Source organism: Cyanistes caeruleus, chromosome 7, assembly GCF_971803275.1.
Source record: "Cyanistes caeruleus chromosome 7, bCyaCae1.hap1.1, whole genome shotgun sequence".
Classification (NCBI taxonomy): Eukaryota; Metazoa; Chordata; class Aves; order Passeriformes; family Paridae; genus Cyanistes; species Cyanistes caeruleus.
Genome location: NC_141707.1, coordinates 39,355,749 through 39,381,124, shown reverse-complemented (window position 1 = coordinate 39,381,124; position 25,376 = coordinate 39,355,749). Strand labels below are relative to the sequence as shown.

General features: G+C 44.9%; 1 protein-coding gene and 1 long non-coding RNA gene across 3 annotated transcripts in view; one reads left to right on the top strand and one right to left on the bottom strand.

Moving 5' to 3' along the window:
• MBD5 (methyl-CpG binding domain protein 5) overlaps positions 1 to 25,376 on the bottom strand; it is a 109,059-nt gene that overhangs the window by 5,352 nt on the left and 78,331 nt on the right. For both annotated transcript variants that reach the window (XM_086898234.1, XM_086898235.1), the window contains 7 exons: positions 24,072 to 24,174; positions 23,520 to 23,700; positions 19,198 to 21,330; positions 10,378 to 11,346; positions 8,911 to 9,149; positions 5,768 to 6,970; positions 1,459 to 1,532 (listed from right to left, as the gene is read on the bottom strand). In XM_086898234.1, the coding sequence (XP_086754360.1) occupies positions 1,459 to 1,532; positions 5,768 to 6,970; positions 8,911 to 9,149; positions 10,378 to 11,346; positions 19,198 to 21,330; positions 23,520 to 23,700; positions 24,072 to 24,174 (4,902 nt within the window). The remainder of the gene's footprint in view (positions 1 to 1,458; positions 1,533 to 5,767; positions 6,971 to 8,910; positions 9,150 to 10,377; positions 11,347 to 19,197; positions 21,331 to 23,519; positions 23,701 to 24,071; positions 24,175 to 25,376) is intronic.
• Positions 7,082 to 9,671, top strand: LOC147652329 (uncharacterized). The gene is made up of 2 exons (XR_015289386.1): positions 7,082 to 7,212; positions 7,504 to 9,671. It is a non-coding gene; the product is annotated as an uncharacterized LOC147652329 (long non-coding RNA).

Below are 25,376 nucleotides of genomic sequence, written 5' to 3'. Positions count from 1 at the left end.
ATCCAACCCTGCCCATGGCAGGTGTCCAACAGGAGGGACAGCAGAGATGACCAGAAATAACTGAGCAGGACTGGTGGGGATGGGTGGCACATTCCTGACTAAAGGGAAATTTGGGAAACAGCCAGAGGAGCAGGCAAGAGCAGGAGAAGGAGCCACTGGGATTGGGGATGACCCTGGAAGATGCTCTGTGCGCAGCAGGAGTGGGAGCAGGGATAACTGCACAGCTGGAGAGCTGAGATGGAACTGAGACACAAAGAATTCATGGAGTTACGGAATGTGAACGTCATTTCAAGGATTTGGATACCAATCCTGATCTGCTGAAGCAACTCTGGGCCTCCGTGATGAGGACAGCAATTATATTTAACACCTATTGTTTAAAAAACCTGGATAAAAATCCAACAGTACATCACAAATCAGAAAGAAAAAGAAAATGAACTTTGCCAGATAAATTTACAGCAGGACATGGGGAAACCAGGAAATATCTACCAAAGAATTTCAACTAGGAAATAAGTTGAAATATGGAGAAAAAAACACTGTAAGGGCTGTAAAGCAGCAGTTTATGTCAACTTTAACCACTTTAAATCTACTCCTGCTGTCCTTGAGTCACTGATTTCACTTCAGGGACACGAATAAATAACTGGGAAGTCACCAAAAGCCCTTCTGTGTTCCCTTAAAATCCAGGAGGGTATTTTGAGGACGATGTTGGAAAAAGCAGCCGCCACCACCGTCTCATTGGTATAAAAATCCTTTCTCTTTGGCCCCATGGGACACAGAAATAAAAGCAAAGCTCACCCCTTAAAAGGAGGGGTAGAGAGGGAATTATTTAATCCCTTTCAGCCTGTGGTTGTTCAGAGATGAGTTTAAAATCTCACAGATTTAAGAATGTATTTTCCCTATGACAGCAAACAAGCACCATCACAGAACAAACCCAATCACAGCACAATTCTGTCATCCTTTTAAAAATGTCCAGAGATGTTTTTTTCCCTCCTCAAAATTCAGTAATTTTCCTCTTTTTGCCCATCCTGATGCTTCATGTCCCAATATTTGCTGTTTCACTGTTTTTCTCTGCTGGTGTTTGTCACTAAAAGGTGAAGGTTGGATAAACCTGAGCAGCTGACACAGGAGTGACCCAGAGCTCAGCCACAAATCCTGCAACACTTCTCAGCAGTGGGAATTTCTCAGAATAAACCTGTGCTCAGCTGCCACAGGGAGCAGGTCAGGGCTGGTTAAAAACTCTGCTTTGGTCAGGATAGTTTGGAGAGAATGAGTTTTTTCCTGTAGCTCAGGAACCCTCCAGGAGCTCCCAGGGATATTTCACAGAGATGCGCTCAAAACGCATCAGGCTCCAGAACCAACAGGAGGAATTCCAAGGAATGGATCCCTCAGTTTGAGCTGCCCCAAAACGGCAGCAGAGCATGGGAAGGATTGGAATTGTGTGGGGAAGCAGGATGGACTCACTTCCTGTTCCTTTTCCTGGCGCGGCTGAACGCCTCCAGCCCCTCCGTTAGTGTCTTCAGCTTCTCCGGCTCCACCTGGGGAAGGGATGGACACCAAACCTCGTTACCCAGAGCAGCAAATCCCACCTTGCCTGCTCTGCCAGCCTGGCAATCCCCCTCCAGCAGGGCAGGAACAGCGCCTGGAGCCCCCACCCCTCCCACATTCATCCATTGGTGGGATTTCTCAGCAAAAGAAATGCAAATCTGGGACATTTGTGACAACAAAACCGAGAAGAATCTTTTAAAGACCTTTCTTGGCAGTGCTGGTGAAGTCCCTCACTCTGCACTGACTTTCCCAAAGGGATTTTACCCCTGGAATGCACACCTGGAATTCTCAGTGCCTGGGACTGATGATCCCATTTTTACCTTCTCGTCACCATCAGTTCCTGGGTGAGGAATTCCAGGTCTCTGTTCAACTCATGGCATGGCCAAATTTATTCCCATTCCACAAGGAAATCCTGATTTGCCTACTGAATCCAGGAATCTTCACTGGAGCTTTATCCAGCTTATTTATTAGTCTTTAAACCAGTTAATTATTTCTTATCTTTCTTTAGCTATCAGGGATGAATTTAGGCATGTGCTCAAGAGAACTGAGAATTTAAATCCTGAATATTTTAAATTTAAGCAATTTCAACCACTGTGTGGGCACCAGTTAGTCCCAGTGTAAACAATACCAGCAGAAAATTAATTCTAACATCTCTGTAATTTCATCATTTGCATCTCAAAACATGAGGCCACTTCACTCTACTGTTTTGATTTGGCTCAGGCATTCCCTGCTGGTAAAAACAACAAGATCATATATTTAGAACACATCAACCTAAAGGAAAGAAATGGTTCCATTCCTGTTTCTTTGCTACATCTTACTTGACACTTTAAATACAAATTTATTGAGTGTGTGCCTATACACAACCTGGAAATGAAGTGGCAATGCAAATTCCCTCCAAATTCAGCCTTCCAATTCCTAAATAATTTATATTCACCACAGATCTGATGTGTGGACACAACAAGGTGGAGGTAATGAGTGAGCAGCTTCCAAAGTCTCTCGAAATAAGGCCCAAAATTACACATTTAGAACAACTTTCAATGTCTTGATGTCACACCTGGGCTAAAGAAATTGGGAATGTGCTGATCCAGGCACTTCCACAAGTCATTAATGGAGAAATTTGCACTTGGGGAGCTGAGATTTCAATTTTCATGAAATAAATTCAATTATGCCACAAATTGTAGCGTTTTTCCCTTAAAACCTGCTCACTTTTGATGCAAATACTTCCAGTAATCCCTCCCCTCACAGGATTTTGGAAGAACACAAATTCAGAAGAAATGGAGAACCTGGGGAGCTTTTCTAAGGACAAACATGAGAAAAAAAAAGGAATTATCCCTATCCATGACAGAAATGTAAATCTAAGGAACAAACTGCCATGAGAGAAATTGCAAAGTTCAATGTAAATAATGTTATCAAGAATTAATATCATGTTTGGGAAACAAAGGATCTCTTAAAGTAATCTTCACTGTTGGAATTTTGTGATGGTTATACATAAAAAAAAAATTTGGGTTTTTTGGGAAATATCAACTTGCTACAAAACAGGGTATGGAAAACAACTCCAAGAGAAATAACAATTAATAATCATCAATATCAACCAGGCCAGTGAACACACAGAGCTGGGAGGAATCCTCCCTGTTTTACCTGCAGAACCAGAAAAGCCCAGTTTAACCAGTCCAGTTTAACCAGCCCAGTTTAACCAGTCCAGTTTACCCAACCCAGTTTAACCAGTCCAGTTTAACCATCCCAGTTTAACCAGCCCAGTTTAACCAGTCCAGTTTAACCAACCCAGTTTAACCAGTCCAGTTTAACCAGCCCAGTTTAACCCCTGAAAAGTCACACTGAGAGCAGGATTTGCCCTGTTAGAATTCACCATGAAAAGCTCCCACAAAATCTTTGATTGCTCTGGTCCTGTTTAGGTGATGAACAATAATTAAGGTGGGTAATAATCAAATAAATTACTTAATGAGATACAACTCCTCTGGTTTGGAGACTTGCTTCTTCCCAGAAATTTCTCCTGCACTTCCTTGGGCCCCTCTAATTTCCAGTAGCCAAAAACCAAGGAAAGGAAGAGCAATATTCCTCCTTTTCCTGTCTGGATCCTCCAAACAGATCCATTATTCCATTAAATACCTGAATGACCAAAGTCATTTGAATGGAAACAAAAATCAAATAATAAACAATCAAAAGACCAGAGAATGTACAAATCCCAACAGCAAATCAATACAACACAGGAGGGTCACATTTGGTTACACAAAGACTTTAAAAGATGTTTTCAGGAAGCTCCAGAGAAAAAGGAATTTTCCCACGTGCTGCAGGTCACTCCCACCACGGATGGTGCAGAATTCCTGAAGAACATTTGGGTTTTGAGGTTATTTCTTTGTGGCTGTTTCTTTGTGGTTTTCCAAGTGATTTCTTCTGGTTTGATGTGGGTTTTTCCCTGTGTATCCCACCTTCAACCCTCAGCTCCTGCCCTTTGGAATGGCTGTCACTCTGCACTTCTTGATGAAGAAATTAAACACATTTATTTCATTTTTTAATTGAAAATGATTAATTAAAGGTGGTCTGATGGCAGAGGTGATCCACGACGTGCGAATTCCTCACGGAGAGCTTGGAGTGGTCTCCACCTTGCTGTCAGCATTCCAAGGATCTGCTTCCCTGGTTTTTGTGCTTCAGTATCCAATAAAATTGGTGCCACTGGATTTAACATCCCCCAGTTCCCACACAAAGCACAGAAACCCCAGCACAGCAAAGGAGGTTTGCACAAAACCAACAGCACATTCTGCAATCCACAGATTAGGGAGGAAACGTGAAATTGCTCAGGAATGAGGTAAGAAAATTCCCCTCTTTACAGAAATTCTAAAATATAAACCCTTCAATTCTATTAAACATTCACAGAGATTTGGACACAGAGATTCTGAAGTTAATCCCTAAAAGCACACTGGGAATGGGAATGTTGTTCCTGACTCACACAGACAGGGATATTGAACATGGAACTCTTCATCAAGAAGAATTCAGGAATTCATTTTGTTGCATCCTTTAAAGTTTGGGATCTTCTGTGCTTCCACTTCCTGACTTGTAAATTGGGGATCTGAGCTTCCCAAGGCTCTAAAACACTGTCCTGGTTTGGGCTGGGATGGATTAATCCATGGAAAGCTCTGGAATATTCAGCACTCTCACCTGCCAAGGGAGACTGGAGTTCCGCTCGGGGGGTGAAACCACAGCTGCTCAACAGCATCCAGGATTTACAGCTCCAGTGGAGAGGGACTGGAAGATTCCAGAGCAGCTGGGGCTGCCCCTGGATCCCTGGAAATGTCCCAGGCCAGGTTGGACATTGGGGTTTGGAGCAGCCTGGGATGGTGGGAGGTGTCCCTGCCATGGCAGGGGTGGGATGGGATGAGTTTCTTGTCCCTTCTCTCCTCTGGGTATCTGCTCCTGGCTGAATTTTGGGGAACACTTTGGTCCAAACCACTCTCCTCAGTTCTAAGTGATTTGATTTCTTTGTGTCACTGACATATTCCTATTTCCTTAAATCTCCCCTTTCTGCTTACACATTTCTTAAATTTGCATTTTGTAAAATGGTACGCAAAAATATGTACAGGTGAAAGATGTGAAGCATTTTATAAGAACTACAAAGATAAAATGTTACACAAGCAGTGGAGACCAGATTTGGGAATATTTTTCATAATAAAATAACCAATAACTCCTTGATAACCACATTTCCTGTCTATTCCCCAACAAGCACATGATTTGTTGACACAAAGAAAGAATTTTAGTATGAAAGAGCAAATCAGAACACTTTCCTTATAACTAAATGATCAAAACCTCATGTGTGTGCATTTCCTGTGAGAAGTGTGTGTCAATCAGCAAGATTTCACTCATTACAGATTCCTCAATCTGATTAGGCCACTTCTCCTTTTTGCAGTTTCAACACTTTCAGGTATTTCCATATCAGATGCTTTGGACACAGCCAGGAATTTGTCTGAACACACCACGGAAGTGAGAACCATTTTTTTGTTAACACCAAAAAAATCATTTAGCAAAGCCCAAATCTAACCTGTCTGAAATGAAGGGGAAATTCAGCTCTACAAGCTACAGCTATGAAAAAAACCCCATTTGTGCTGCTAAAAGAAGAGATAAAATAAAGGAGACAAAATTTTGATTTGTGTGCTGGTGGGGAGAGAGAGAGAGAGAGAGAGAGAGTGAGATGTGCATAGAGATATAAATATACCTTCCCCTCCTCAGCGTTCTGTTGACATGAATTGTGAACCTCTTCTTCTCTGCCAAGTTTGCCAGGCCAGGAAGTCAGTCCTTTGATCTGGCCCCAGACCAAGTCGCCCACGTTAAACGTCCTTGGCCTGTAGTGGATGAGCTCGTGGGACGAGGGCGACTCGGGGTTCCGCAGGTCCTCCTCGCTGCTGATGCTCTTAGCATCCGAGGGGCTGGGCACGCACCCGTTAATGCTTTTGGCATTAAAATCTCCATTGTAATGGATGTAGTCTTTCACTAAGGAACTCTCCAAGCTATTGGAGGAACTGGGAGATTGCTCTTCCAGGATCAGGTCTTGTTTGGAAGTGTTGAGCAACTCCCCGAAGCCCCTGTTGGGCTGCGGGCGGTTCCCGTTGATGTGTGCACATCGTTCCACAGTGTTCTCCAGTCTTTCCTTGAAACTCATCATAGTTCTTTTGTAATTGTTATACCTGAAATTCTCCTCCAGCATTTTCTCGCTCTGACAGTTCCGCTGTGCCAGCAGGGCCTGGTGCTGCTCCCCCTGCAGCAGCGGCAGCGTGGAGATGTTGTTGGGCCTCTCGTGGCACGGGCTGCTGTGGATATGGGCGGAGTGCTCCAGGAACTCCTCACATTTCCACCTGTTGATCTCCCCCCCGGGGCTCTGCTCCCCTTCCCACTGCTTTTTGGGCGTGTTACAAGTGGCTGATTTGTAATACTCGTAGCCATCCCCCTCAGTGGCGTTCTTGCCGTGCTCCGAGCTCTTGGGGACCCGCGCGCCGCGGGCGTTGCGGCCGCGCCCCTCGTGCTCGGCGCCGCGGCCGTGGATGACGGCGCTGACGGCGCTGGAGAGGTTCAGGGGGTCCCCGATGGAGGCTGTGAAGGCACTCATGGCACTCAGGGCGGGGATGGGGCTCGGCTGCGTGGAGCTGGAGCCGGCCGTGGTGATCACCACCGGCACCCCCTTGCTGGCGGCGTCCACCACCGCCTTGTAGATGGCGTCCACCGAGGCGTCGCCCGCGGCGGCGGCGGCGTTGGGGTTGTCCTTGGCCTGCTGGCCCAGGGATGGGTCAGGTCTCTGCTGCAGGTCGCAGGGGGGCTCCTGGAAGGGAGGAAGGAGAGTGTTGGAGCTCTCGGGAACCGGCGCCATTCCCATCTGGGTGATCATTCTTTTGTTGAGGACGGCGGCGTCTTCCTGCATCCTCACCTGGGGAAAGGAGAGGAGAGGATGGGAATTGCTGCTCTAACTCAAGTTGGATTTCAGCAGATAAACTCTGTGCTTATTCATGACAGCACATTTTTTTTTGTTATATACCAGGTATGAATTTTCATGCTGAACAAAGCGGAGAGAGAATTAAAAGCCTGATTTAGAGGGAAACATAACCACTGTCTCAGACTCTGTGTCAGCAGGCTCCTGTTTCCTCTCAAGTCCTAAACAAGTTCCCCAAGGTCAGTATTTCTGATACAGAGACACAGGATGGTGTGGGTGGGAAGGGACCTCAAAGTCCACCCAGTGCCACCCCCTGCCATGGCAGGGACACCTTCCACTCTCCCAGGCTGCTCCAAGCCCCATCCAGCCTGGCCTTGGACATTCACAGAGATCCAGGGGCAGCCACAGCTGCTCTGGGCACCCTCACTGCTCTCACAGGGAAGAATTCCTTCCCAATATCCCGCCTAAATTTCCCCTCTGGCAGTTTGAACCCATCCCTCACGCAATCCCTCCTGGTCCTGTCTCTGCAGTCCCTCTCCAGCCTCCCTGCAGCCCCTCCAGACACTGGAAGATGCCACAAGGGAGCCTTCTCTTCTCCAGGCTTCTCCAGTTGAGCTGATCTAACCCAGCCTCCTGCTGGAGCCCAGGATCACATCCAGGTGGGGTCTGTGAAGCTCCAGAGGAGGAGAGACCTCAACTCCACAACCTCTGAGTTCTGCTCTCATCAATTCCTTCCCTTCCCTTCCCAGATCCCACCATTGCTTCTGTCCTTGTGTGCTCCTCAGTGAATTCCTGAATCCATCACTGTGCTTGTGGAATCTGTGCACCAATTCCTGTTTTCCCCTTTGCTGTGTGCCTTTCCCATGGGATCTCACGGACTCCAGTCCCCAATATCCCACAGCCCTGTGCTCTCAGACAGGCCCTGCCACAGCTAACTGGCACCTCCAGATCCAACCACCCGAGCTTTTCCTATTCCTTTGCACACCCACAGCCAGGGAACACGATGTCAGCAAGAGCACTCCAACAAAAACTGTAAAAACCACAGGGAAAATATTCCAAAAGCCCTTTAACTACTGGTTGTGTCTGTTTCTATAACTGGGAATACAACACAAAAAAATACTGGGCTAAAGTGACCAAAATTCCTACAAGAGAGGGAACAGGCAGAGATTTTCCAGGGAAGCTTCTCCACAGCTCCTTTTTCCTCCTGGAAGGGTGGAAGCTCTGCCTGGCCCCCTCTGCACTCCTCTCCTCACACCTGCACTTTGCCTGCAGTGATACTGAGGAACAACAAATCCCTTCCTGCACCCTGCATTTGTCACTATTTTTGCTCTGTTGATACCCAACCTGTATGAGGAATAATTGTGTTATCTGGAGAACAGGGAAGTCTCATTTTTTCCCAGTTTGCCATTGTTGATTCACTCCAATCCCTGTTTTCCCAGGCTGCACAGTCCCCATCACAGCTCTTCCATCCCATTACAGTGGGAATATGAGAGGACTGGTGCACACAGTCACTTATAACAACTTATTAAGTTTCTAATTACTGCAAAGTGCTATCAGTATTTATTTCTCACTGCTGAATAATCAGAATAAGCTAAATGAGAATTTAGGATCATTTCTGTGGGATGGAAAAGAGTTTTGTTAAAACTCTATAGTGATTGTCAGCATATAGAGGAACTTTTTTTCAACACATTCAGCATAATTCTTTCCAAAGCACCTAAACCCAGTTCCTAAGGAGAAAAGGATAAAATTTCAATAACAAATGTTCTTGGTTTTCAAAATCCATCAGCTACTGAAAGAATGTATTGTATACAGTATACATATAATTACAGAAATTAAATTGTCTTAATCAGCAAAGAAACCCCAGACTCTGGAGGATGGAATTTTACCTCCTGAGAGCTGCACACTTGCTTGAATATTGATTGAATTTTGTTTTCTACCTGGAAATTCTGGAACAGACACGCCATGGGGTTTGGGTTGTTGGCTGGGCCAGGAATTTGGGGCTGGCCTTGAAAGCCCTGCACGTTCTGGTAGCCCTGGAGAAGGTGCTGCTGCTGTTGCTGCTGCTGCTGCTGCTGCTGCTGCTGATTTGAAGGAAACATCTGATTGTTGTTGAGGAGTGACTGGAGATGGCTGAGCTGATGGTTGTTCAGAGTAGTGTTCAGAGATGACATTTCCCCTGCAAGGCAAGCACAGGCAAACACCACTCAGCAATCCCCTGCCAATCTCACTGACTGCCAAGGAAACGCTGGAAAACAATCCTGCTCCCCTCCATCCTCTTAGGAATGGGGCTCTCCTGCTCTTTATTTCTCCACTCTCGGGTGTTCCGTGTGGCCTCTCCTGACAGGATGCCTGGAACAGCCAGGGATGGAGGCAGGAGGAGCTTCTGTGGAATTCCAGGCCTTGGAATCTCACTTAAACAGTGCTGGGGTGGTGAGGAGGGGAGAGAGAGGAAGAGACAATCATTTCAGCTCCAAACAAAACGAGTTTTCCACCAACTGTGAAGGAGAAAAGGCTTTTTGGCTCAGCCACATCACACAACATTCTGAACAACTCTTTTTTCACATTCTAGAGTAAAAGTTGATTTAAGGTTTTTCTATTACACGAAAATTTCACTTTACATAAATGTTTTAGCTTTTAAAATAAATAAATGCCCTGTCAAACCTGACTTTATGAAATAATAAAGCTTAAAATACATAAATTTTCTAGTTTGTTTCTTTTTTAAAATTAAAATCTTGTGTTTTCCTTAAAATTTCCATTTGAGAAGTCACTGTTAGATATATTTTGTGTGGAAAATGCCAAGTAGGTGGAGTTCACTGTAGTCATTTAGGTGGGGATGAGCTGTTATTTAATTATTATTTAATTCCCTTATTATTTAATTATTATTTAATTCCCTCCACGAGTAGATTACAAGCAGAGGAATACCTACTCTATTATATGATTTTGGTAAAAATAACTGAAAAATCATCACCCAAGAGGGAAAAACTTTGTATTTAAGGGTTTTTTCATCATTTGTTTTGGGATGTTTTGGCCATTTGACATCTCCAGCACAGCTATTCCCACCAACCCTGTGCTGCTACAGGCACTCACAGCTGACCCAGGGATGCCCCTGAGCTGCTACTCCTTGAACAATGAAATAAATCTAATTGCTCACACAATTTTCAGGTGGATTTAGTAGGCCTAGGTGGCAGAATTAATAATTTCCATGCTCAATCCTAAACGTTAAGGAATGAAAGTAGAAAGTGATTTAAATTTCTTACAAGAACAATTACATTTCCTCAACGAACAAGACGCAACAACACGAAAACAACAAGAAAGAAAAGAAAAAGTGGAATTTTTACAGATTAAAAACCCAAATCTGCAATCCTCCCTCCTCAGGTTTGATTTTTCCCAACAGCTGCACTTACCAAGCAGGCCTGTCCCCAGGAGAGGGTTCAGGAGCTGCGGCACCACGGAGTTGTTGCTGAGCTTGGCGGGTCCCGGCGCGCTCCCGGCAGCGCTGGAGATGTTCAGGAGCGTTTCTGCCATGGACACCACGGCCGTGCCCCCGGCCAGCGCCGACACCGACAGCGCGGCCACCGCCGACGACGTGGTGCTGGTGGTGGTGGTGGCCTGCGAGGACGTGGCTATGGCCACCTCGGGGTGGCTGCCCGAGCTCAGGACGCCCCCCACCAGCTGCGGGTTCAGGGCCATGAGCGCCGAGGCCCCGGAGGCAGCGGGCAGCAGCAGGGGGCTGGGAGCGGGCTCGGTGCCTGGGAAGCCGGGGATGGGGTTGGACAGGAGGTTCTCCACCCTGCTGCCGTCGGGCAGGGGCTCGGGGGGCGCGGGGGTGCTCTGCTGCTGCAGCAGGTCAGAGATGGTCACGTTGAAGGATGGCACGGGGAGCATGGCAGCTGCCTGGGCCTGGTTCTGGAGCAGGGCTGCCAGCAGCTGGAAGTGCACGGGCTGCAGAACCTGCCCGTCCACGTCGCCGGACAGGAACGCTAAAGCGGCGCTGACATTCGGGTTCAGAAAACCTAAAGGGTTGAGGTTGACCTCAGACTTGCCTTCTCCTGCTGAAGGCTGGAGGATGTTTAGGAGATTCTGGTTTAGGAGATGTTGCTGATTCACTGGCAGAGAGAGAGGCAGGGAGTTGAGGAGGTTTTGATTCAGAGGATGTGGCAGATTGTTGTTTGAAGAGCTGTTCTGCGGGAAGTGGAGCGAGTGTTCGTGGCCAGCGAAGGGGAACTCGCCCCCCATGGGCAGCTGGCCCTGCTGCAGAGGGGTCCCAGCTGCAGTGGTGACAATGACACCGTCCTGGAGCACAGATGTGGTCTTGGTGATGGCGGCTTGGCTGGTGCCAGCGATGGCTATCGAGGACGACGGGCCCAAACCCCCTGGAATGGGAAAGGCAGGAATATTAACAGAGATATTAACAGAATATTAACAGAATATTCACAGGGTGCTGCCTGCTGGGAAACACCTCCAGGGCACACAGCACCACCAGCACCACGAAAAGGAGCTGGGGAATCCAGACTGGAGCGCTTGAAAAACAGGAATGATCTGCCATGAGATGCTGCAGATGCTCTGTACCACACCCCATTAGAGATTATGGTATTGTGCACTTGTACTTCCCTTAAAGTTCTTGGAGAGGGGTTATAGCATCATCTAATTCACATATAATCAGAGATTTTCAACAGCATAAACCCAAAACCAACCATGACTTAATAAAGTCATGGACCAGGCTGGAATGAATGACCAGGAAGAAGGATCACACAGGAATGATGTTGGGTGAAAGACTCAGTCATGATCCACTTCCAGTTCTAATTCATTCACGGGGTTTTGGGTTTTAGATTATTATCTAAGGCATTGTTTTAGAGTCCTGAATGAAAAAAAAATACATGGTATGATGAGACTGTCCCAGGTCAGGAGGAATTCACAATGTGTAAAGGAAAAATTGGGGTGGTCTAAAATCCATCACTTGGGAGGAAGAGAAAGGGCAACTGGGTGAATTTACCATGAGAAGGCTACAAAGAAAGAGTAAAAATGTTTATTTGGGTATCTTTATACCCCTTTAGCAAAGCTGAAATATAAATGATTGTTATTTTTTTACTTAAGGCAGTTTTGAATTGACAGTGGTCACTCACACAGCTCTTAGGATGAGGGACTGAAAGGCATCAATGATCACAAATATAAATTCTTATTTTTCTTAACAAATACTCTTTAAAGAGGGATTTGATAAGAACTGAGCCAAACCATTACATCACGTTTAACTAAAATGACATTTTTAAAGTGTTGTAATGTTGTGACAACTCCAAAAGGTACAAAATGAGCACAGGACCCTTTGCACTGCCCTGAACTCAAGAGAACAAATCTTACCCCTCTCTCTCAGTGCCACGGTCACGTTTCACAGCAGAAATTAAATAATAAGGGAACCAAAGGTGAGGTGAGAGCAAAGTGCAATTGTAGAGCAGAGGAAATCCTGCTCTGGGTGAGTGGGTCAAAAACCTTCTTGTCCACAAGAAACAAATTTCATTTATTTATTTTTAGATATAAAATCAGTATTTAGAACTAATGCCCCAAGGATTTAAAAATGATGTAAAGTCCCAAAGAGCAACCTGCAAATTTAAGAAATTCCCAATGGAAGAATCAGCTGTACCATTCCCCCTTGGATGTGTCAAGGAACACACAGAGAGATTTTTATTTCAGGCATGAGGAAATTATTCTAGAGAAATCTCCTGAATATCAAATTGACTTTGGGTATTTTCCAGTGGACCTCATCTCTGTTTTCAATTTATTCCTGCTCCTGTTTTCCATTCTGCCCAGGTAAATGGCCCCATGGAAGAGGATTTGGGAGGTTTTGGATGAGAAATACAAACAGGAGTTGAACACCAAAAGGGAATCTCGACTCTAATTCCCAGTCCCACAAAAATGTGGAATTTTGGATCCAGGGAACCCAAGCATGTGTGAGCTCAGTAAACAACAGTCCTTAATAATCAGAATGAAAAAAGATGAAGGAGTCAGACTAAAAACCATAAAATCCCAGGCCAACCCCAGCTCCTGCAGCCACAGACTCTGCCAAAGGCCCTTGTGCCACTTGTTGAGAAAAATGAACTCTTTGCAATGTGAAAAAAAGTGAAAAGAAAAAAGTGAAAAGTGAAAAGAAGAAACACCCAGAATGCAGAAAATGCACATCTGTTGTTCTCTTAGAGGGCCAAAGAAATGTTTCGGGAGCAAATAAATAGCATTTAAATTTCTAAAGTTATTACTGATTGTATTTATAATCATCTTTAATTCTATTTTCTTTTCAGTGCAGGTTCATTTTCCTGTGTGGATTTTAGCTGTGTTGTTTTTTTTAAAGCATTGCTCGACAGGTGTTCTTTAAGCAAGGACAATAAAATAAATGGGTATTATGGAATCAGTTTGTGTTCAAGAAGATTCACTTAAAATAAAGAAATCAGAGTGGAAGATATTTGTCATTAATATCTCAGAACTGTTCTTCCTAATCACAGATGCATTTTCCAAAAGGATTGCACTTAAAGTGGATTAATTAGAAAAGAATATTTCAAGTGCTATTTTGCAACTCTTTTTCCCTGTGAGAAACTCTCCATTACACACCCCAGGATTTAAATAGTCTCAAAAAACACAGTGCTGGAAATTGTGGGGAAAAAACAGTCACTAAAACAGGTGTGTGAAGCACTGGGAAAAGTGAAAATGCACAACTTGCTCATTAGCCATTGACACCTGAAACATTTTTAGAACAGGGCACAAATAAACGGCATAAATTTCATTTTTTCCATTCTTGCTTTTCAGAGAATCCCAGACTGGTTTGCGTTGGAAGGGACCTAAAATTCATCCATCCCACCCCTGCCATGGCAGGGACACCTCCCACTGTCCCAGGTGCTCCAACCTGGCCTTGGACATTCCCAGGGATTCAGGGGCAGCCACAGCTGCTCTGGGAATTCCATCCCAGCCAGGAATTCCTTCCCCAAATCCCCCCCATCCCTGCCCTCTGCCAGTGGGAAGCCATTCCCTGTGTCTGGTCCCTCCAAGTCCTTGTAAATCATCTCTGCACATCCCCTAAAACCACAGCCAGCTTTGCTTAGATTGGATATTTTCCTGGCTGCTTTTCTAATTTCAAACCGTTCAAGCCTTGGAAACCCTTGTTGGCATCTCCCGTTTCTCTCCTTGGTCATTCAAGGAACTCCTCACTCAACTCTCACCATCTCCATCCTCTCTGAGGCAGAAGAAATCTGCAGGATCCTCCCCAAAACCCCAGTGTCAGTGGAGAGAGCTGACCCTGAGATCAGGAGGGTGTGAGAAGATCACTCTGATATTTTAATTACTACCACAGCTCCAAGGGGTTGCGCCACCGCGGCCACCACGGGGTCACCCAGCCACGCCCGAGGTCTCCCGGAGCTGCTGCCACGCCGGGGTGAAATTGGAATTAATTGCAAATTAGAGCTAAAACCTCACAGCTTGCGTTAGAGGGGAGATTGTTCAATTAATGATTTCCAGAGCCTTCACTTCCCAGTGAAATTGCTGAAGGAAAACACAACCTCAGAGTCCTTTTCACGATCCCAGACAATGAGTTCTCGCTGTAACTCCCTATTCCATCCCTTACCTGCACACTTGGAACCAGGAATTACACATTTTGACCATTATATTCCCCCTTTTCTTTCTGAAATGGAAAACATTTAAGATCTTTATCTGGTATCTCCTTTATTACACTGCTTCCAATTCCAAAGAAACCATAATTCAGCAGTTAAGCACAAACTGCTGTCACTCGCTCTCCTTATCGAGATCCTGCAGTGCCCTAAGACAGCACAGAAATCACCCAAAATGGGCCAATAAATAAAATATCCCCATCAGAACCAGTTCAAATCCTGAACTGCCCTTGTCTGCAGCACTCTGTGCCCGTGGAATGTGCTCTGCTGGGAAATATTCACCTACCTGCCCGGAATTCCTGTGCATCCCATGATCACAGGGTTTTTTTTTTTTCATTTACAACAAAGCTGAAATCTTAGCCCCTAAAATTTTGGGGGAAGGGCAAAAAAACTCTCTATTTACACAGAAGTCCATAAAATTAGGCTTTTTAAAATTTAAAAAAAACATTAGGCTTTTTTAAAATTTAATTTTTAGAATTTAATACCTGTCTGAATTTTGGTCTTGGCTCATCTCCTGTGATTTCTGCACTTTCCCAGCACTGCTGGGTTGAAAATGACTTGGAGGGAAGTGTTGTGATGTGCTCAGCTGCCAGCAGAAAGCAGAGCAGTGCTTGAGTAGAAAACTGTCAGGACAACAGCACACGAGTGCAGGAGCAGGAATTTGGGATTTTCCCACTCAGCTCTTGTCTCTCCCCACCCGCAGCTGTGGCAGATGCATTGCAAATGAAGGAAAACTGCGAATTTGGGAAGCTAAAAATTCAATAAAAAGCATTATTTCTTCCAGTAATCCCCACTCCTCCCTCTAGCAAGAGCTGGAGCTGCCCACTGGTTCCATTTTCAGATGGTAAGAGCTAAAAATGTGTGGGAAATCCCATAGAATTAATTCAGTTTTTCTCCATAATAATATCTTTAATAAGACTCATCTTTCTACATTCATTTGTTATTATTTTTTACAAACTCCCTGGCTTTTATCAATATAAAATCCTAGAAAATTGCATGGCAGTTAAAACACCAACAGAGTAAGGGCTTGGTTAACTGAAAGATTGTCAGTTGTTGGCAAATTCAAATTTTAAGAGGTAAAACAACACCAGAAAACCCCAAGCTGTGTCCATGCAAGCACTGAACATTTTCCTTATTCATCACAGTTCTTACCTGAATAGAAAAAAACCCCACTTTCCTCAAAATAATATCAATGGAAAATAAGTTATTATTTAGAAATAAGAATGGGAGAAAGAAGCTGGAAATTTAAGTAACATCTTATTATAGATTATAATTCATTTTAAGATTATAATTAATTAAATATATATCATATATATATTATTAATCATATTATAATTAATTAGTAATAAGATGCCTTATAATCTCTCCCAAGCAGGGATGTTTCTATGAATCCTGAATGAATGGGATATTTAAATTTGTTTTATAATTAGAAGAGAAGGTTCTTGCCATCCTATCTAGAGGTGATTCCAGTCTTAGAAGAAATTTTTTCTTGAACACGAGTCCCAAAAAGTTGTCAGATGCTCTTCAGACCCTGGAGTCCAAAAGTTCTTCTGATTTTGTAATTTTAGGATATATAAAGTAATTTTGGGAAGCAAATCCAGACTTGCTTGGTTTAATTTGTGTTTTCAAGAGTTTGCACTGAGGTGATTAAATCAAAGCCTCCTAAGCCCCTTCTTTTGGGGGTTTTGTTTTCCAATGCCATGTTCCATTCCCAATTTTCTTGCCCCTATTAAAATGAATTCTTCAATTTTCTTGGCTGTATTAAAACAAATTCCTCTCCTCACCCTCAGTGATTTGTGTTCTGCTCCTCCCTGTTTAATTATATTTTACAATTCCTATTCTGTGCATTTCACCAGCAAAAATTCCCATTCCAGGGAAGGAATTGAAGCCTTTTTTTGCCAAATCTGCCAGTTTTTTGTCACTTCTTAACTTCTAGACCCAAAGTTTCTCCTATTTTATAATGCTAATTATAAATTATAATTTATTACATTGAGACCACTGATCACCTTTATTTGTTGTGGTTATTGAGGTTCCCTTAATTTCCCTTATCAGCAGTCCAGAGCTTTTATTCCCAAACATTTTCACTCATTTCCATCCATCCCATTATTTCTGGATGTTGCTTTCTTAGCAGGATTTGGATGCTAAATGTTCAACACTCAAACACAGATTTATTTTTTTACCCTGTTACATATTAACAGCAAGAAAAAGGTAAATAAATAAAAACCAACAATCAAATCCATCACCCAGCGATGCAGTTCCATCCTACAAAAAGAACAAATTCCACCACACACACCCTGAAAATTACCTGGGAACTAAAGATATGATCTGTGGAAGAAGAAAACAAGAGCTGGAATAACAAAACTTGGTCCATGTGGTTAAAATATAATTAAAAGCTTAGGCAATAACCAGCTAATTGTGGGGATTCACAGGATTTTTTCTCTCAGGAGCTATTTCTGAGGAGTAGCTGTTCTGAATTGCTGGCACAGACACAGAAAACAAATTTAGCAATTAAAATCCTTCAAAACAAAGGGAAAAAACAAGCCACAAACTGAAATATGAATGTGAAATATGAATGTTCCTTTAGACATCTTCCTCAGCTGACCTGCTCTTGAAAATTCAGTGTACAGGGGCTTTCACCAGCTCCATCCCCAAAACTAACAGAGGAGAATTCCCAAAATTCCTCTTCCCAGTTTTGTTATAGAGCTGGATACAGGCTGGGAACTCACTTTTATTTAAAAAAAAATATTATTAACACAAAACACTCAACATTTCACATGAGTTTTACGGAAAGAACATTTCCATTCTCCTGGAAATCCAACAGAATTCCCCTCTCTCTGGATTAAACCTCATCCCTGAGCCCTGTGCTGCTGGGAGGCCCCAGGAAAAGGCTCACTGAAGGTTTTAGGGAATAACACAAACATGAGAAGAAAACATTCTCCAGGCTTTATCATGGATATTCAAGAAATAATTAAATACAGGCTGTGTATCCTGCAAGCACCAAGCTAAAAAAAAAATAAAAATACCAACTTCAGCAGCAGAGAATGGAACATTTCCCAACTTTCCAGCCTTTGCCTACACGGAATTCCCTTTTTAGGAATTTCCTTTAAGGAAAAAGGTGTCACTTGAGGCTTTGTGATGGCTCCAAACCTCTGAGGCATCCCCAGAGTGGCAGTGCCAGGAGAAGCCCCCAGATGGGGTGATGTCCCTATTCCTGCTCACAGAGGGATGAGAACCCTGTTGATGCTGGAACCTTCCTTCAGGGCTTTGGCTCATTTGTTCTGTTGCATTTGTATTTTTTGGGGGGGAGAAATTCAGCTTGGAGCTGTGTGGAATTACAATCCCGGGCTCTGATTAACCCAGGAACACCACGGGAACCTTTGGGAACGGTGGGAACCCCAGGCAAGGTGGGAACCAAGGGGTTCCTGCCCCAGGGATTGTGTCCTGGGCTCAGTGGGACAGGGAAGTGAATTCCCAAGGCAATCCCAGACCTTTGTTCTGCGCACAGAGAGGGCAAAGTCTCAGAAGCTGCATCAGGAAATGCCCCCAGGGGCAGCATGACAAGGCCAAAGAGCCACACAAGGACTGAGAGCTGCTTCTTGTGACCACTCCAGGCCAAAATAAATAAATCAGTTTATCCCAGGGATGGGGAGAAACCCTTAAAAGTCATCAAGAGCCATGACCACAGTTCTATTAGAACATTATTTGTCTATAATTCAGCTTTTCTATAATTCCATTTTAAAGGAGGAAGCTGAGGAATGCAGAGCAGGTTCTTGCCTGGGTTAATGAGAGGCCACTTGAACACTCAGGTGAGTCCTGGGTTTTCATTCTGATTCAGATATTTCCACCACTACCATCTTCTAATACTTTGTTCAACCAGTAATAGTCAATAAAATTCACATTTTTGAGCTGATTCCTTTCTTTAAACCCCCCAGAGACGATAACAGCAGCAAACCCATTTCCTCTCCAAATCTTCCCCGATGAACAAACCAGGAAATCTCTCCCTACACTCCTCCAAGTGTTTATTCAACCATTTAATCACCACCTTAGTAAAATTACCTCAATAAAAGCAAACACAGGCTTGCCATTCCCTCCTGCTGGCCCTGAAAAGGTTTATTTTGTACATTTTGGGACTCACAGGATCTGCTCCAATCTCTGACACCACCTCTTTAATTCCAGCAGGAAAGAACTCGTGGATCACCTGGACACGCACTGCCAGGTGAGCCACGACCTTGTGGGCTCAGAGCAGCGCAGGCTGCAAAAAAACTCCAATTTATTTGGAGAAGAGACAACAGAGGTGTGGGAATATCCAGAAGTGAATGGATTTTATTCATGGAGAGCGTGTGGAAGTCAGCAGAAGCAAGAGCTGTCACAGGAAGCAGGCCAGGATGGTTTTGTCCAGAAAAAGGGAGATATGTTTTAATTTACCACTGGTTTTGTTTTGTTTTTTTCCTTTCTGTTTTATTTTTGAGTATGTGCCTTTTCACCGGGATCAACCCAAATTTAACAAGGAACATTTACAACCAGCCATCAGTGATTTCCAAGGCTGGAAACCGGGGAGAACCCCCTCGGGAGGCCACGTACCTGCTTCAGGACTGGTTTGATTACAGCTGCTGGCGATGCTGTTGGGGATCGCTGGCGCGGAGGGTGCCTGGAGCCTGGCCTGAGCAGGGTTGGGATGTAAGGAGTTCCCTAAGGCCATTCCCGCCTGGGGGAGCATCCCGCAGCTCCCGCTGGCCTGCATCTGGTTGAGGAGCCCCGCCAGGTGGTTGGAGGGGGCCGGGCCGGCGCCGAAGCCGGGGTTGGGGTTGGGGCAGGGCAGCCCCTCTCCACGCAGGGGCAGCCCCGGGGCCAGCGGGGCCACGACGCCGGGGGGGCCCAGCGCGGGCTCTGGCAGGTGCAGCTGGGCGCCGGGGCAGGGCAGGGCGCTGCTGGAGCTCCCGCAGCCCGAGGAACTATTGCTGCTCCCGTGGGAGCTCTGACAACTCATGGACTGCAGGAGCTGCGACATGGAGCTGACGGGGAAGGAGCTTTGACTTGGCTTTCTTATCAAATCAGACCCAGCTTTGGGAACCCCGGAGCTGTCCAACTGAGACTGTCTCAGCAAGCTCAGCACCGTGGTGGTCGGCTGCTTCCTTTTCCTCAGAGGATCCTTTTGCTGAGACATCAATTTATCTCTCAGCGCTGCCCGGCCGCTCTGCCCTTCCGTGGTGGGGAGGAGCACGTTGGCAGCAGGAGGGAACATGGGATTTAAAGTGCTGTGTCCTTCGGTGCTGCCGCCGCTGGCAACAGGTCCAGAATTGCTACTGCTGTTATTGTTGTTACCAGCAAGTTTATTTTGATTTGCTAGCTGTGCTTTGGCTGCTGCTGAGAGTAAACTGCTTGCTGGAAAAGAGGCAGCGTTGTGCTGGTTCAAGATCTGATTTAAAGGCATTCCCAGCAAACCAGGCTGACTCTTCAAGGAACCGCTTCCAGCCGATGCAGCGGGAAAAACTGCATTGTTTGGAGGATTTAATACATTACTCATTCCAGCAATTAATGGGTTAGGGATGTCCTTGTATTGATTAAGTCCATCGTGCTTGGTGGAAGGGCTGGATGGCATGGATGGCCTCGGTGACCCTATGGTTGACCTCGGGGACCTGGGAGGGACTTTGATACCGCTACAGGATGACTGTGGCCCTACTGGAGGCAGCAGGAAGTTTCCGTGATCGGACGAGGTGGAAGAAGAACGCGATCTTTGGGGAGAAGCCTCGATCCTCCCGATGCCGGCCGCCATCATGTGAACGGGGGACGTCACCGGCGACGGCGACAGGGACGTCGAAGCCGAGTGCTGAACCCTTTGGACGTGAGCGCCATGGTTCACGTGGGCGGGTTTGACGGTGGGCAGGGGCAGGTTGCTGGGCAGGGGCACCACGGCGGGGGGCATGCTTACATTCATCACGGGTACCTGAGAGTGGACACTCGAGTGGAAAGTGGTGGGGTTCATGATCACGGGGTTCTGGTTCACGGGTTTGCTGGGAATCGGGTCCAGTATGCCAAGCGGATCCTTCTCGGATGTTAATGGCTTTTTCTGAAGAGCACAAGAAGGCGGTGGAGGAGGTGGGGGTGGGCCTTGGGGGGGTTTATGGTGGAACATTGCTCGTGGTATTTCCATACCGGCTGAAAAGTTACACAGGGGTTTTTTCATGACCGGGCTCTTGGTGGTCAGGGTGGGGGAAAGAGGTATATTAGTCCTTCCAGCCATTGCACAGGATGACTGTATGGGAGAGCCGTGGAGCATGACTGACGGCGGGGACAGAGGCGTCCTGGTCATGTGGATAGGACTGGAGTTGGGTGCTCCATGAAAACCGGGATTGTTCCTCGTGAAGACGTCGGGGCTTCCGAGCGGGTCAGTCCTGGGGGAGATGGAGCCGTCCCCGTAGATCTGCGATCCCGAGGACGCCGGGCTGGGCATCCCCCCGTGACTGCCGCGGTACGGAGACTTCTGCCCCAGTTCATTGCTCCCCAATCTCTGCCTGGGATAGGCAGGATGGAGCTCTGCTTGCTGGCTTCCAGCCATTTCTTGCACATAAAGCCTACCCATGGCATTAGATGCCCCCATCATCAACTTGAAAGGAGTCTTACATTCCGGCATCACAGAATTTGTAATTCCTTCATGAGATTTATTCCTCATCGACCTTGGGGTTGCTGCTCGAGTGGGAACTACTGGCGTCGCACCTGGGGTGGGAAACACACGGCAGTTACTGGAAATCCAGAGTCCCACGTTTCAGGGCAAAGCTACTGAGGGTGAAAATATTCCCAAAAAGCTCAGGGAGCCTTTGGCTAAACTTTTGCTTCAGCAGAAATAAACCCTCAATCACTGAAAAGCTGCTGGAACGGTGCCTGTCCCCAGATACACAGTTGTAATTCCATATCCCATAGGAATATGGACAATTTTAAACCTTTTTCCCTTCCCTTTTGCCTTTTCCAGCCACCCCCTCCAGCCTCCTGCATCTCCAGCATCCTCCCACCCCAGCAGGAGGAGCGGGATGGCTGTGGCAGGGAAAAGGAGCCTCTGGCACCATCTATTGAGGACAGGAGGAACACAGCCCGTCCAGGATTGAGACTCAAATCCCACAGAAAAGGTCCTGTCCCAAATGTTATCCCTGCTGAGGGATCCTGAATGCTTTCTGTTTGTTGTCAGGATAAAAGCCTTGGGGATATTTGCACATGATGGAAAAATTCCCTGTAAATCCCGCTTTTGAGGCTACACCTTCCAACAAACACAAGGCCACTTTCCATCTTCATTTAGAAAGGTTTTTTTTCCAATGTTTTACTTCCAGACTAGAAGCACAAACAGCTCCAAGTCTGGGGGACTTTCTGCCAGTTTTGCTGCTCTGGGAATTTGCAATTCAGCTTGGAGAGCTTGGCATGCAGCCTCTGGATGTGCAAAATTCAACTGGAATTGGGAGCTAAAAATTCTGTGTTCAAATGAACTCAGAGGTGCCTTCAAATTCCTCTACTCCTTCATGAAAAGGATGGTCAGATGGCACTGACAATCCTGCCCTCATCCTGTTTACTCCAATGTGAGAGAAACAAACATTTCCCCTGCCCCAAAATACAACAAAAGTCTCATTAAGGTGATAAAACTGAAGGCTGAACTGCAAAATAAAATAATTATGAGAGGCCTCACCTTGAGTGCTGGAAATAAGCAAATGGTCACATATAAATGTGCAAAAATTTTGCTTTCAAGGGGATTTATTGGGGAATTTTCTTCTTTGCTTGTGCACAAAATTCTGACCGACAGAGAAAGTAAGAACACATAAATATATAAATTATCTCCTTCAGTTTGCTCATATTTTGAAAACAGGAATGTAATTTAAGTACCACTCACTGAAAAAATTGAGCAGGGAAATGCACAGAAACTTGGGAAATTGTTAGTTAAAAACAAAATTACACTGAAAAAAAATTTCAAGAAAGGTTTTAAATCCTAAATTTCAATGTGAAAATGCAGGGGCACATTGGTATAATGAACAGCAGGGGTATCTTAGCACTGGCACTCATCTAAAATTTATTATTTCTTGGTTTTCTTATAATTTTTTCCACTCTGAAGTGGGAAGAGCTGCTGGCCAGGCGTTCTCACAGCAATGAGGGGTGCAGAGAGCTCTCAGGCCTTTTCCCAGGAGCTGCAACACCAGAGTACAGAAATAAAATCTCAGCCCCCTTCCCTCCTTTGTCATGCACACTGGGATCTGAAATTCTCTTCAGAAAATTCTGAATCCTTACAAAGTCCCTGATTTTGGATGAATTTCTGGGTTTGGAGCTGTTTCAGTGCTAACTTTGCTTTCACTCCAGGTGTCAGGGAGCCCCCCTGTTTTACAATGTTTTGATCTTTTGTTTGGAGAATACTTGCCAACTTCAGCCACCAACAAATTTCCTCATTTTTTTTTTTTTATTGATGGGGATAATTAAAATGCTAATCCAGGTTGGTGGCCAAAAATAATCCTTGAGAAATGACAGTGGAGATCTCCTCTTGCTGTCTATTCTCCTTTACAATACAATTTCCCATTTAGCCAAGTCCTTAGCCACATCCTAATCCCTTCATAATCACTTTATTCTGCTCCTCTAATTTCCCATGTGACAGAATATCAGACATATTACTACAGTTCCAAAAGATGAGAGCTAATGTATTTTCTTTGTCTAGAACAATCTGATATCTTTTCCAAGAAAATCATGCTCTTAGGCTGGGCTGACCTGCTTTTAGACTCATTTTCTATCTACCTCCATCTCTGATTACTCCCTTTATTTATTCCTTCAATCTGCTTATTTTTGCACTCATACTCAGACTTTCGGGGTGGTTTTGCATAGCAATTATGCATAGAAAAATCAGATTATTACATGATTTTGCATGATTTCATTTTACTCACTTGTTCCACCACCAGGACTAGTTAGAACCAGTGAAGGATGTGGTGCTTCCATGCTTTTATGAAGTGTAGCCACAGCAATAATTTTCCTTTTGTGAATGCATAGTTTGGTGACATCTTCGTCCGCTTTAACATCTTCAGCAGTTCTCTGCTTCACAGCAGCTCCAGGATCAAAATTAAAGACCTGGCAGTGAAAATTCCAGCGTTTAAAATAATGACTTCAGGCAGCAAAGTCACCAAATTCACATAAATCAGGAATTTTATATGGAGTATAGAGGAATTCTCCTCTGTTGCTGACTGCTCCTATACTGCCCAAGAGATTCCTTGACATGATGTTTGGAAACAATAAATAAAAAAATGAATATATTTATAATAACTGAATCAGATCCTCTCCAAGAGGGGCTAAGGCAGAGGGGAGCTGAATTTTGTATTTTAAGGGCTAACTTTGGGTGGACAGCACTTATTTTAGAGATGATATGAACAGAGTTTGAGTCACCAGCATGGGGAGCTCATAAATATTCTTGAACCCAGATCCAAAACAATGCTGTGCTTTACCTTGGGAAGAACAAGAGGACATTCTAGGCCACACTTGCACGTTCCATCAGTCAGCAAGTAAGTCTTCACCTGCTCCAAGCAGGATAATAAAGACCCACTGGGACTGCAAAGGAACAGAAATGATGAATACGAGCTCTTGGATAGGTCAGGACTTGTGTCTGCTCACAAGGACAGTGGGTAAAATCACATTTCGTGTTTTTTCTCTCACAATACTTCTTGCTTTTACTCAAGAATTGAGATAATACTTAGAAAAAAAAACCCCAAACATATTTTTGGAAAGGAAACAAAACTGTTGCAGCTGGGTCTCTTTGTTGCACAATGTTTGGTTTCATTCAGCTAAAATTTCGACCTTCTCACTGAAAATGAGAAATATTACACCAAGGAGCCAGGCCAGCGAGCTCCTGATAAACTGCACTTGGATTTCTCCAACTCCCACCAGAAAACCATTATCTCCACATCCCAAAATAGGGCACTGGGAACTCTGTTACGGCAAAATCACTAATTCATAAGATGGAAAAAAAAAAGTTCTCGTGTCCCCAGCCTGTAACTTGCAGATTGCTCTTTATTGCTGGGCCAGCTGAAGTGTTTATCTGGAATAAGACACTGGTTATTAATGGCAGCTGTAAATAGCCCTAATTCAAACAAAAACAGCTCAAGTGGAATAGTTTGGATCACAAAAACACTCCTGACTCAAAATTTCAAGCTATGATGAACTTTGGTACTTAGAATCCAACACATAAACACCTCATCCTGCAAGAGAAGCGAGTCACATCTAAAGCAACACCTGCAAGTGACATTTAAAGTTCTGCTGACAGTTTAAGTAAGTAATTTCTTTGCCAGGCATGCCCTGAAATAGTTATTTTTGGGAGAAGTGCTCAGGTTGAATCTGTGTAGCAGTGACAGTTTGGAGGGTGAGGAAGATGAAAGAGCAATCTAAAAATAAAGGTACAGGTCTGGTGACTGGTCAGGAGTCAAACCTTTCCTGTCTGAAATCCTTGGGGAGCAGGGGGAAAACTGCTCTTTATTTATTTTAATTAAAGCAGGATCCTGGCTGATCCCTTTGGATGTTCCCACCTGTCCTGATCATGCTCAGCCCCAGGCAAACTCCACTCTGGATGTAACAGCTTCCCAAGGGAGAATCCCAGAGTGACATTTGCTCTGGACCATCCTGTCTACACCCAAAATCTCTGCAGACACTTTCTGTGATCCTTAAATCTCCCGTTAAAAGGCATTTCTGGGAATATGCTCTGGAGTGAGGATGCTGTTTTATTTGCATTGGCTAAAAAAGGCTACTTTTCCTGGGAT